The 12,905-nt window shown below is 25.9% G+C and overlaps 4 protein-coding genes across 4 annotated transcripts; 1 reads left to right on the top strand and 3 right to left on the bottom strand.

Moving 5' to 3' along the window:
* Positions 1 to 2,889: 2,889 nt before the first annotated feature.
* On the bottom strand, positions 2,890 to 4,741 carry OCT59_014520 (uncharacterized protein; the record flags this gene model as incomplete). Its single annotated transcript, XM_066150082.1, has 1 exon — positions 2,890 to 4,741. One exon carries the CDS (start codon positions 4,739 to 4,741, stop codon positions 3,188 to 3,190), a length of 1,554 nt encoding a protein of 517 aa, XP_066002289.1. The 3' UTR covers positions 2,890 to 3,187.
* Positions 4,742 to 5,525: 784 nt separating this feature from the next.
* On the bottom strand, positions 5,526 to 6,543 carry OCT59_014519 (uncharacterized protein; the record flags this gene model as incomplete). Its single annotated transcript, XM_025324523.1, has 3 exons — positions 5,526 to 6,106; positions 6,183 to 6,378; positions 6,451 to 6,543. 3 exons carry the CDS (start codon positions 6,541 to 6,543, stop codon positions 5,526 to 5,528), a joined length of 870 nt encoding a protein of 289 aa, XP_025185813.1.
* Positions 6,544 to 6,965: 422 nt separating this feature from the next.
* On the bottom strand, positions 6,966 to 8,146 carry OCT59_014518 (uncharacterized protein; the record flags this gene model as incomplete). Its single annotated transcript, XM_066150081.1, has 3 exons — positions 6,966 to 7,715; positions 7,797 to 7,983; positions 8,087 to 8,146. The coding sequence occupies 3 exons, from the start codon at positions 8,144 to 8,146 to the stop codon at positions 7,111 to 7,113; spliced, it is 852 nt and encodes a 283-aa protein (XP_066002288.1). The 3' UTR covers positions 6,966 to 7,110.
* Positions 8,147 to 10,397: 2,251 nt separating this feature from the next.
* Positions 10,398 to 12,875, top strand: OCT59_014517 (uncharacterized protein; the record flags this gene model as incomplete). Its single annotated transcript, XM_066150080.1, has 6 exons — positions 10,398 to 10,532; positions 10,631 to 11,489; positions 11,576 to 11,901; positions 11,986 to 12,456; positions 12,541 to 12,778; positions 12,865 to 12,875. 6 exons carry the CDS (start codon positions 10,398 to 10,400, stop codon positions 12,873 to 12,875), a joined length of 2,040 nt encoding a protein of 679 aa, XP_066002287.1.
* Between the last annotated feature and the right edge of the window lie 30 nt (positions 12,876 to 12,905).

The raw sequence follows: 12,905 nt of genomic DNA, 5'->3' as shown, positions 1-12,905 counted from the left end.
TAATTCATTAAAAATATTAATTTACTTTAATTCTTAATATAATAAAATAAAGTTTTTATTTTGTCATTTATAAAATATGTGTATTATGTATAATATATTGTTAGTTATAAATTTAATTGTAATATAAATTACATATTTGATTATCTTATATTTCAATATTATTTACTTATTTTTACACTTTTTTTATAATATTTTTTCTTTTTATAGTTATTTCTTTACATATATCACTCTTTTTTTCAATTATCTTTTTATTTAATTTTTATATAATATTTAAAATAAATAATTCAAAATTATTTTTCAATAATAATTCTAATGATGAAATTTTCTTTGATAATTTACAAATAGTATTCCAAGTAATAGTAATTTTAGTAAAGATGAATAAGACAACTTTCTTCCAATAATATAAGAATTTTATCTTTAAAAATTAATTTATTTTTTTTATTTGAAAGATTGCTTTTTATTATATTAAACTATAGGCTTAATAATAAGACTTTTTATTCATAAGAAATGATCTAAAAAGATAATCTCTTATTGTAAATCTTATATATACTATATATTAATTTACAATTAATACTTAGTATAAATACTTATTTATCATATATATACTGATAGTTTCTTTATCAACTTAAATACTTTTAATATCTCAATAAAATGGAATTGGATTTAAAAATATGATTCTCATCTGAATTTTATGGCCACTTATATTCATAATACACTTTAAATAAAAAAAGCAGATATTATTATATTATTATAAAGGAATTTGCAATAGTAAATTAAATAAAGTATTGAAATTTCATAAAACAAATAATTCTATAATATTTATTATAACATTTTATAATAAGCATTTTGAATATGATTTGAATCCTTTTACATGTTATTTAAAGTATTTAAAGTATTTACCAAACTTATATTAAATAATATAAGTAGATATATATATTAATCAAGTGTATGTTAAAGGCTAAATATAATAGAAAAGTCTATAATTAGAATTTTTATAAAGTAATATATAAATATTATATATTGTAATATTAATAATTCATTAAATAATAATATTTCATATTTTTTTAAATATTTTGAAAAACAAAAAGAAAATGATTCATATTAGATAATTATAAAAATTAAGACTATAAGATAAATATACTAATAAAATTTTTTTGGATAAATTCTAATTAATTAAAAATTTATAATTAATAATGTAATATTTAATAATAAAGCTTTTAAAATAAATTGTTATAAAATATCTATTTTCTTTTTTTATTTGCAATTAATAATATATTAAAAATTATGAATTGTAATTTAAACGTTAATGAAATGAAAAATAAAAGATGCATATATTTAAGTTTTACAATATATATTAAAAGCAATAAGACTCATATTAAAGGTTTTTGTCAATTATGAAATGAATGCTACTATTCAATTAAATATTTTTTAATATTTTCAATATATTGTATTTGGTATATTGGATAAAATTTACTTTTGTGATTTAAATTTAAATTAAAAGGACTTTTTAAATAATTTAAAAAGAATTTATTATAATTAATAATTTAAATAAAGAAATATTTGAATAACATTGGTTAATTTACTTACTGGTTATTCAAATACTACTAATTATTCAAAATTTTATGGACATGTGCAGCCAAAAAGTTGTGTATTTATTATTGTAAAAATGAATAAATGAGTACAATAACAAAAAAAATTGGGCAATCAAATTTTATAATAGTTTATATAGCAGTTTCACTTTAAATGTTAACTTGGTTAGAAATTCCTTTCTTTGAATTTTCAACATTTTCTTGTTTAGATTTCACTACAAACTAAAAAAGAAAATATTGAAAATTCAAAGAATAAGATAATTTCTAATAACCAAGTTAAAATTAATAATGAATAAGCGAAACTGTTACATGTACCATATAAAAAAAAATAATAAATATTTTAAAATGAATAATGCTAATTGATCCTGTATACATTAAATTCTAATAAACACACCAAGGTCTAAACAACAAAATTCTAACCAAGTTAACGTTAATAATGAAATAATTAAGCAAGTTTAGATCTGCTAGTGTTCATTACATTCGTAAAATCCATCATATACGCTGAAAAAACTGAATGTGGCACCACCGTAAGTGACCTTCAGCAAATGTTGTAAATCTTGATGGCCGTTTGTAATTTATTAGTTGCATTGGTGTCTGCTCTTGCTGAGAGATCAAAGTTTTATGAATGTAGTGACAAGTTTTTTATCCTCATCTTTTTGATATAATTCGCGTAAATCATATGGATAAAACCCAACCAAAATAAAGAACGGGTCTTACAGACCTAGAACTAAAAAAGAAAATGGAAAAGAGAAAGAAGTCAATCACATTGCCTTCGCCCATGTCTTCATTTGCCATGGTTATACGATTATACACCAGAAAAAAAATTTACATTATACAAACAATGTTGCCTCATAAAGTTGTTTTCATGAATACAGAATATAAGTAGTTTTGCAAATACTTGAACTCTTCTTTAATGTTAATTTCCATATGAAATCTACTCATAAGTATGTTCAGCCTTTTAGTTTAGTTTGTGTTGGGGTATCCTTAATGGCTTCTTTCATACTATTTCGTCTGTTTCAATCATAAACCTATTCGTAACATTGTCTCGTTTTTTGGAGACAGAAGTACCGATCAGCAACACAAGTCAACTATTTTTATTTCATTATATAAATAATATTACGTAATTTTTCAGCTGATCTAGTTCCGAATTTGGCTAATGTAGTGGTGGATTAGTTGGATTAGTGTATGATCACGTATTAGCAATCATTGTTTTTGAGTATATGACCATACTCACCATTGGTATATTCAAACGTTGGCATAATAATACAATAATACTTTATAAATTTCAGTACTTGATTTTCAATAAATATTTTTTTTATTTATTTTTACTTTATATTTTATCTATCAAGTAATTAGTTCAATTGAAAAAAAATTTAACTTATTTTAAACCCATACAATGAGAATTCTAATGATTATAATCTTTTAAACTCAAAAATTTTCTGTTTTTTTACTATAAACGGCAATAATTTACCCAGACCAACCAATCTATATTAAAATGTTGATACAAAAAAAAAAATGTCTAAATAAAAATAAATAAATAAATAAATTATCAAGTGTTTTACGATAATCTAAACTCAAAATCACAATTCAATATTAAATTAGTTTTCTTTTGCCAACAATTTTTCTGAAAGATAATGAAAATTTAATAAAACATCGCTTCGCTTCTTTTTTATAGTAATAAGTTTATATTCCTCTGCTGGATTGGTACCACCAGAGCTACCAATATTAATCTCCAAGGAACTTTCAGGATCTTCATAACTAATGCTTTCAAAATCTTTGACCTCAGGAGAAAATATGATTGACACTAGTGAAAAATCAAGATGTTGAGTACTTTTATAAAAACAATCAAATTCTGTCATAAATAATTCAGTTATTATCTTCTTAATCTTAATATTTGATGGTAAAACTGACATTTCCGATTCATTGAAATTACACATTTCTGCCACCTGCATGAACTCTAATCTTTTTAAATTTCTTAATTTAGAAAGCCATGGTAACGCCAACTTAGTTTTTCCAGAGATGGATAGGGTTTCAATTTTAGTGCAATATGTTACTAAAACCTCCGAGATTTCATGGGAAACATCATCAATATCTAATTCAACCAGACTTTCTCCCGCTTTTTTTAATATTGACGCAGTAATGTGGGGTTGAAATTGATTCAAAGATAATTCCAATTTTTTTAGATTCGAAAATTTGGCATTAGGATCCATATTATGTAATCCTTTACAGTAACCCATACCTAATAATTCTAATTTACAACATTTTTCGAAAAAACTAAATGACATTCCACTAAAGTGTACATTATCGACATTTAAATGTATCAATGAATTAGCATGAGCTTTCAGTGATGATGTAATGATGTCTTTGGCAGGTAAAAACTTATCCTCTCCTCCTATCAAATTAAAACCTTTCAGGTTTTTTTGATTTTGTACAAAGGAGATGATTTCTACAGAAGATTGAGAAATTAAGTCATTACTATCACTTGCTTCATCAACAAAAAAACAAACTTCATCGAGATTTTGAAAAACAATTTTAAGTTCACGGAGGAATCTTCTAACTTTGGATAAAAAACGAGGTTCTTTCAATGTCAATGTAGGAAAAGATATTGAAAGATTTTTTATACTTGAAACCCTTGAACTTCCACCCAAGAAAACTTCCTTGATTTTCCAGCAATTTTCAACATCGAGTTCAATTGCCAATGATTCTAAAGCACTTTTTTCGGCAAACATCTTGAATAAATAAAATTCTAATTTACTAGTAATAGTTTTTTTCTTAGGATCCTCACTTCCATATTCACAATCGAACCAGTGATTTACAGCTTTGTTTAAGGATTTGAAAGAAAATTCTTTTAAGTATGTTTCATACTCAAAGAGTGGTGACATGGTCAAAAATCTCCCAGATAAAAGTAAACTACGGTCATTATCATTTTGCCAACCATGAAAACGTTTGTTCAAACAAGAAATGTATGTTGATATAAATATATTGGATTTCGCTTCTTTTTGAAAGGTAGTCTTCCAGAGAAAAGGTGCTGCAATAACACAAAATCGTCTATTTACGTATAGACAAGAATATAATGAATTTCCATAAACGTCAGTATCTTTTAAAAGTTTAAATATTTCATAAATAATATCGTCTGTAAAAACGCTAGACATTTTTCTAAAAGGTTTTGTTACGCATTCATAAACGGATAAAAAAAAAAACTGAACTGTCAAGACAAATGTGAAGATTATAGGAACATAAAAATGAAATTCGCAATTTCAATGAAACTAAAATGATATATCTAAGAAAGAAAATGATTTAAATGATGTTAAAAATAGGGAATTGTACAATGGGGGACTGACAAATCACGTGGAAAGGGCGTTAAATTTGGTATGACAAGAATGACAAGAAACACATCCATTAATATTTCTTTCTTTTTTTTTTTTGAAAATTTTTTTTGCAAGAAAAAATGAATAGCTTCTTAAAGCTTGCATAGTGGAATGAAAGATAGATTAAGTCCTGTGGATGGGTAGATGAACAGTTTGGATGATATTTTTATGTAATTACAATGTTGTGATGAAAAAAAAAGACATTTGGTGATAAATTTGGTTAAATAATAAAAAATCATCCAACTTAACCAAAATAAGACTAGTTAATATTTCTTGTCATATCACGCTTATAAAACTCTGGTGAAAAAATTTTTTTATGCTTACCTTTCCTTTTTTCAACCGAATATTTTCCAAAAAGAGGGTGAACAAAAGTGAAAATGAATTGAAACGAATGAATAGGCTTTTTTTAGTATACTATCCCCCCTTTCAACATTTCTTTTGTGACACGAAATTTATAAAATAAATAAATCTGTTATTTTTATTTTTAAAATATCATAAATCTCATTTAAATAAATGTATACATATATATCACATTATATATATCCTTATCATTATCAGATTATTAATATCAATCACAACTGCCAATTGAATCAGAGGTAGAATTAAGACAACAATTATTCAAAACATCTTCATGTTCAAAACTATTCTCAACACCTATTTTAACTTTATACATTTGTTGTAAACCACCCCAACCAAATTCTTCAACTTTATTACATTCCCAAGTACAACCTTGTACAGTAGTTGTCATATATCTACCAATTTCTTCACCAAATCTATCCAATATAGCATAACCTAACGGGGCAAAACAATCAAAGCTTTTTTGTAATTGAGTTTTAATAGTACTATTTACACTCGGGTTAATATTAAAATCTGATATACGTTCATTGTTATGAAATGATATCTCAAATCGAATTTGAAATTGCCTTTTAAAGAAAAATTCTTTTTTAAATTGGGATGAAATTGTTAACAATGTATTACTTAATGTAGAAGTGAATGAATCTATCTCGGTTGCAATCATTTTATGGCGAAGTGAAAGTAACGAAGGTGATAATGTTGTAGCTGAAAATGATGATGGTGGATATGTTGGAATTTTAAAATATTCTAATTCATCATCTAATTCTTGAGCCGTAATTGGAATTAATCCAATTGCTAAAATAAAGAAGAAGAATAAGAAGATTAAATAAGGAATCTAAAAAATGAAATAATTTTTTGTTGAAATAATTACCTTGTTCTATCGTCGGTACTTTTCCAGTTCTATAAAATTGCATTATGTAATGAAATAAGTGACCGTCTCGATCTAAAAAGAATTCATTTTCATGATTTGGATCAGCTAATGGATTTTGTTCATCACTATAATGATAAAATATTGAACCAAGTAAGGTTGTTGGATAAGAAGTTAAGGTGGACTTGAATGTTTCGTACTAAATTAAAATATATCAGAGAAATAAGAAATTTACTTTCAAATAAATAATAGTGGTTTATATATTTTATACCTTAATTCCTCCCACATTGAGGGTGATTTTATCACTTGCGAGAAGATTGTTATTATTTTCACCATCGCCGTTTGCTGTCTCGTTTGTTTGCATAGTTTATTCTTTTTGTGAAAAAATCAAAAGAGTTGGAGAGAGTTTCTGAATAGACAAGTTATTAATTATTCTAATATAGCATCGATTACAGATTTTTACGTCACACAAGCTTCATAATACGCCCATATCAATAAAATTTGGCTGAAATGATGATCGTATCGTAAAAAAAAAGAGTTTATTTAGGGAAATAACCCGATTTTTTTTTTTTTATTTAATGTAGGGTTTTATAGAGACCTTAACAAAGAAAAGATGTAAGAACATGTTGATATAATGCATCATCTGGATTATAGCCGGGAAATGCATTTTAATGTGATAAAAAAAGTCAAGTCTATTTTATTTATACATCTAGAAGTTTCTAGTTTATTTTACTTGTTTTATTTATTAAATAATTAATTATTTTTTTTATTTATTTTTTTTTTCTTATAGTCATATTATTTACAATAAAAATTCGATGAGAATTCTTAAAATATTTTGTACATAATCTGTGATTTTCCTCAGTTATCGATTCGTTTGGAGTGTGACGAAAAATACGAAATAAAAATTATCCCGACGAAAAGGGAATAAAGGTTAGTAGTAACTATATTTTAACGAAGTAGCCGATAAACAACAATTCTTAATTATTTCTTCGTAATCGAAATCATCGCATATTTGTATTCTCACACGATATTTGGAATCTAAAGAACCGGAATCATTATAATATTCAAACCAATTAAGGTCCCAACATAATCCCGGATAAGATTCTTCTAAATGTTCGCCAATTTTATCACCAAAACCATTTAATAATACATAAGCTCTTGTACCAAATGCAGGTTTATTTATAACTTCTGCTATTAATGGCACAGGAGATTTTCCTATTATCGTTGGTAATACGGTAATTGAGGGTTGCATACGATCTGACGCATAAAAAGAAATTTCGAGTGTTATATTAAAACCAACCCCCTTTGACATTATAAATCTTTTTTGAAAATATATTATCGCTCGATTAATCGCTGTTTTTAATGATGTAACGAGATCATCTAATTCAGCAGCTATTGTTCGACTTCTTAAAGATAATTGAGCAGTTTGTTTATTATTGGTACATTTTTTTGATAATAAACGTTTTGGTCGAGGTATCATGAAATAATCTAATTCTGCATCAAGTTCTTCTTGCGTTATAGGTATCGAGCATTTCACTTTTAAGTTTTTAAAAAGGAAAATTTAGTAAAGGAATAAAATACGCGAATCTCAATTATTGAACGCGTAATAATAATAACCTTGGTCTGCAGATGGGATTCTTCCGGTTCGATAAAATTGTAATATACAATAAAATAATCGACCATTTCTATCAATATAATATTCGTTACCATTTATTGGATGCAATAATGATTTATTTCGTTCTTCAAACATTGTGCCGAGCATCGTTTCAGGATATGCCGTTAGCGTTGATCGAAATGTTTCATACTAAAGAAGAAAAAAAGAAGCTTTTAGAAATTGCTGCGCCACATTGTACTACATCAAATTTTTTTTTTTAAAAAAAAAACAATCCCTTCGCACAGACACTTACTTTAATTCCGCCAACGTTTAATATTATACGTTCTTTAGCGTTACATTTTATGTTTGACATTTTCGTTGTAGTATATAATTAAAACACAAAAAAAAATCACTATATTTCAAATAAAATAATAAATTTTAATCGTTGGATAATTTTTTATCAAAAGAAAAAAAATTTTTTTGTGTATGGAAGAAAAATATTTTGCTTTCATGGGGGTATTTAAATCAAAATTTGATATAATATAATAAATATAAAATAAATTTTTTTTTTTTTTTTTTTTTTTGATTAAATTAAATTAGTAACGCCAATTGATATAATCATATTTTCTTTCCATTATATCTGGTAATTTTATTTTTATTATACATAATATAATATATATATAAAACTTAATTCATAAAAAATGGCGAACTTTTTTGTATAATTTCAATATTTGATCAACTTATTCTGAAAGTAGTTTAACGCACAATGATCTACAAAAGAAATTTTATGATCCCAAGTTTTTCCTTTGTGTAATCATCACATTTAACATCATATTATAACAAGGAAATACATATGCAATATGACCGATATTCGTGTTCAAAGCTTTTTTTCTCTTTTTAGTCTTGTATTTTTTCTTGTTTCTTTTACGACACGTAAAATTTTCAATCGATCCAAAATAATTCATGGGCTAAATCGAGAATCTGATTGGACAGATAAAGCTCAAAAGCTAATTGGCCACGGGATTTACAGATTTGGTTAATAAAACTGAAATACCGGGGCTAACAAACTTGGTATTACCGCAGTCACGCCAAACTCTACTTTTTTTGTAGTACGTTAAATGTTAAAAAAAGATGAAACTTTATCAAAGAATTACACACAAAAGTCATTTGACAAACTAATCATCCCTTTTTTAATATTTTATTGAATTTCAATTTTTTTTTCTTATTTTCTTTTTTTTCCTTTTTTTTTTTTTGTTTGTGTAATCATAGTTTTTTTTTTCTTTTTTCTTTGATAAAAAAAGTACCAACATTTATGGTTTCTTTTATTAAATTTTTTTTTTACATTTCCCTTTCGAAAGAAATTCTTTATATTTCCTAATTGGAAAAGTGACTAACTGATTATGTACGATAATGTAAAAATCCTTTTCTAATACTTTCCGGGGTAGGAATTCTTGATATTCTTGATATTTTACTTTTTGCCGCCTTTGATCCATAATTGTAATAATATCAAAGTTTCATCTGTAGGACAAAAATTTTCAGCCAATGTATATATATATGATAATTTAAGGAGGTTAGTTTCATATTGTTCTATTAAAGTTTAGTGAGAGGGCTGGAAAAATTCAAAAAATTAATTATAACAGATAGAGATAATAAAAATTTTTTATTTTAATGGAATTTTTCTATAAGACCATATATATTATTATTGACGTTTAAAGAATCGACATGCATGTAATGTAAATTTATGTCGTGAAAGTCTTTTAATGATAATAATGAAATTTTAAATGGTTAATTTTTTTTTTTTCTTTTCTTTTCAATCATTTGAAATGATAAGAATAAAGAAAAATAATGTAATCGTCAAGATGACCAGAAGAAATGTTAATCCTAATCCTATATTGGATTAAATTCTATTTATAACGTAATAACTCAATATGACGAATTCTATTTATTCTTCTTAATAAAATGAAGATCTAGAATGAAAAATCTTTTTTTTTTTTGACACGAGGAATTCTGATTAGTGAATACTAAAATTATCAATTATGAAATTCAATCAATTTAACTAAACGGGTTAAAAAAATTGGATGAAACAAACAACGAGTTTCTATGTAACATGCGTATTTTCTGCATTTTACTGTGGTATTATATTAATGATCAAAAATTTTTAAATAATTAAAATTTCTCTATTGAAATCAGCCTTTTATATTTTTATATGAAAAAAAGGGAGGATCACAAATTAAAAAATCTAAAAAATCAAAAAATCTAAAATAATATTACAAATTAATTATTTTGGGATATATTTATATTAATATGTACATAGATCACATGCACAAAACTATTTGAGTTGCATTTGTTTGTATCCCCTTAATCCCTTTTTTTTGTGAAATGTTGCTTATCCATTTAAATTTAATGTTCTTTAAATATGCGGGATAAGACGTAAGCTAACAAACAGAAGATTATGAGATCATAAGATGTTTTAAGGTATCAAGGATCTGCATTATCTGCGTTATTACATTATCTATTATTTACTTATTATCTCATCCTTTAAATTTTCTCATAGTTATTTTAGTTGAAATATTTTTGCTATATAAATTAATTTTGGTAATTTTTTTGCTTTCATAAAAAAAAAAATGGTTGAAAATTCTGATTCAAATAAAAGTCATAACAAAAAAACTTTTAAACATCAAGATAATCTTCCAAAGTTACCAGTACCTCCTTTGGAAGATGCTATTAAAAGATATCTTTCTGCAGTTAAACCTCTTCAGGTAAAATATTGTTTTGATTTGACTTCAAAAAAATATTTTTTTTTTTTTTTTGTTGTATACCGTATACCAATTGTATTCTTATTTTTGTTTTTATATAGAGAGAAAAAGATCACAAACAAACAATCGCAGCAACTCAGGAATTTCTTGAAAAGGAAGGTCCTCAACTTCAAGAAAAGTTAATAGATTATGCTAAAGATAAACCTAGTTATATTGAAGAATTTTGGGATGATTCCTATCTTAGTTATACTGATCCAGTTGTTTTAAACCTGAATCCATTCTTTGTTTTGGAAGACGATCCCACTCCCGCGAGAAATAATCAAGTTATTCGTGCCGCTTCTTTAATTCTTTCTTCCTTAAAATTTATTCATGCTTTAAGAACAGAAATTCTTGAACCTGATTATTTTAGGGGTATTCCTCTTTGTATGGCTCAATTTAATCGATTATTTGGAACTGCTCGTTTACCTACTGGAACTGGTTGTACGATGAGTACTTCTCAAGATTCTAGACATATAGTTGTTATATGTCGTGGACAATTTTATTGGTTTGATGTATTAAAGGAAAATAATGAAGTTGGAATTAATGAAAGAGAACTTGTAAATAATCTTAAAACTATTAAACAGGATGCTTCTGATTTACCAATTGTAGATATTGCAAAAAATGCAGTTGGTGTTCTTTCTACTGAAAATCGTACAATTTGGGCTGAGCTTAGAGATATATTAGAAAAATCTTCAGAAGATAATAAGGATGCCTTGAAAGTACTTGATTCTGCTTTATTTGTAGTTTGTTTGGATGAAGTTTCTCCTGAAACTAGTGATGAACTTGCAACAAACATGCTTTGCGGTACATATGATATACAACAAGGTGTACAATGTGGTACTTGTTCCAATCGTTGGTATGATAAATTGCAGATTATTGTCTGTGAAAATGGTTCAGCCGGTGTAAATTTTGAACATACTGGTAAATTTGTATAATAATAATTGGTTTATTTATCATTTATATATTTTGATAAAGTTAACATTCTTTTATCCATTTTTTTCCTAAAGGTGTTGATGGTCATACTGTCTTACGTTTTGTTTCGGATATTTATACTGATACTATTTTACGATTTGCACATAAAATTAATAGTCATGCAACACCTATATTCAATTCACAACCAACTTCTCATCATCATCAAACAAATGGTATAATAGATACAAATCCAAAGAAACTTGAATGGAGTTTTAAACCTGAAATTCATGTTGGTATTAGATTTGCAGAAACAAGGTTAAGTGATCTTATATTACAGAATGAAGTTAAAGTTCTCGAATTTGATAAGTATGGAAAAAGTTTTATCACACACTATAATTTTAGTCCGGATGCTTTTGTTCAGGTAAAAAATTTTTTTTTAAAAAAATTTTAAAAATATAATTTATACCATTTTTTTATCATATCTTTTTTTTTATTTTATTTATAGATGGCTTTTCAAGCTGCTTATTATGGTCTTTATGGTTCAATTGAAAGTACTTATGAACCGGCAATGACTAAGGCATTCCTTCATGGACGAACTGAAGCAATTCGTTCTGTTACCACAGAATCCGTTGATTTTGTAAAACTTTGGTGGACTGATGCACCTGGTTCAGAAAAACTTAAAGCTTTACGTGCAGCTGTTAAAGCTCATGTACACTTGACAAAAATGTGTGCAAAAGGTTTGGGGCAAGATAGGCATTTATATGCTTTGCAATGTGTATGGCAAAAAGAGGTTGGCAACTCTAATAATGAAGCAAAGTTACCAGCTATATTTAGAGATATAGGTTGGCAAACTTTAAGTAGCACAGTAATAAGCACAAGTAATTGTGGTAATCCTGCTTTAAGGTTATTTGGGTTTGGACCGGTAGTTTCGGAGGGTTTTGGTATAGGTTATATCATAAAAGACGAAGGAATTGCGGTAAGTTATATGATTCAACCTTTTTAAATTTATTTTTTTTATTTATTTTATAATTTTTTAAAATAATTTTATTTGGTTTTACAGTTTTGTGCCTCATCTAAACATAGACAGACGCGTCGTTTCCTCCAAACTCTTGAGAATTACTTTAATGATGTTCGCTTATTACTTCAGTCAGAAAAACGTGTTCCTGGTACAATACGTAATTCATCTGAAGAAGAGAACATTAGCATGCTTTCAGGATATGGTTATTTTGACGCTGGTGGTATTGATTCATTATTTGAGCATCGTTTGGAAGAAAAGAGAGGAGGAATGAAAAGAGTTGGTAGAGCATTGAAACCTGTGGATTATTGTTAATTTTGCTATGATAACTAAATTATTTAATAATTATTTAAAGTTTATTTTCACCAGTCTTAACCTAATAATAATTTGAAAGTATTATTTAAAGGCAG

The sequence above is a fragment of the Rhizophagus irregularis genome, chromosome 22 (genome assembly GCF_026210795.1).
Source record: "Rhizophagus irregularis chromosome 22, complete sequence".
NCBI classification, from domain to species: domain Eukaryota; kingdom Fungi; phylum Glomeromycota; class Glomeromycetes; order Glomerales; family Glomeraceae; genus Rhizophagus; species Rhizophagus irregularis.
The sequence above is the reverse complement of the archived record's forward strand: the minus strand, read 5'-3'. Positions and strand labels throughout refer to the sequence as shown.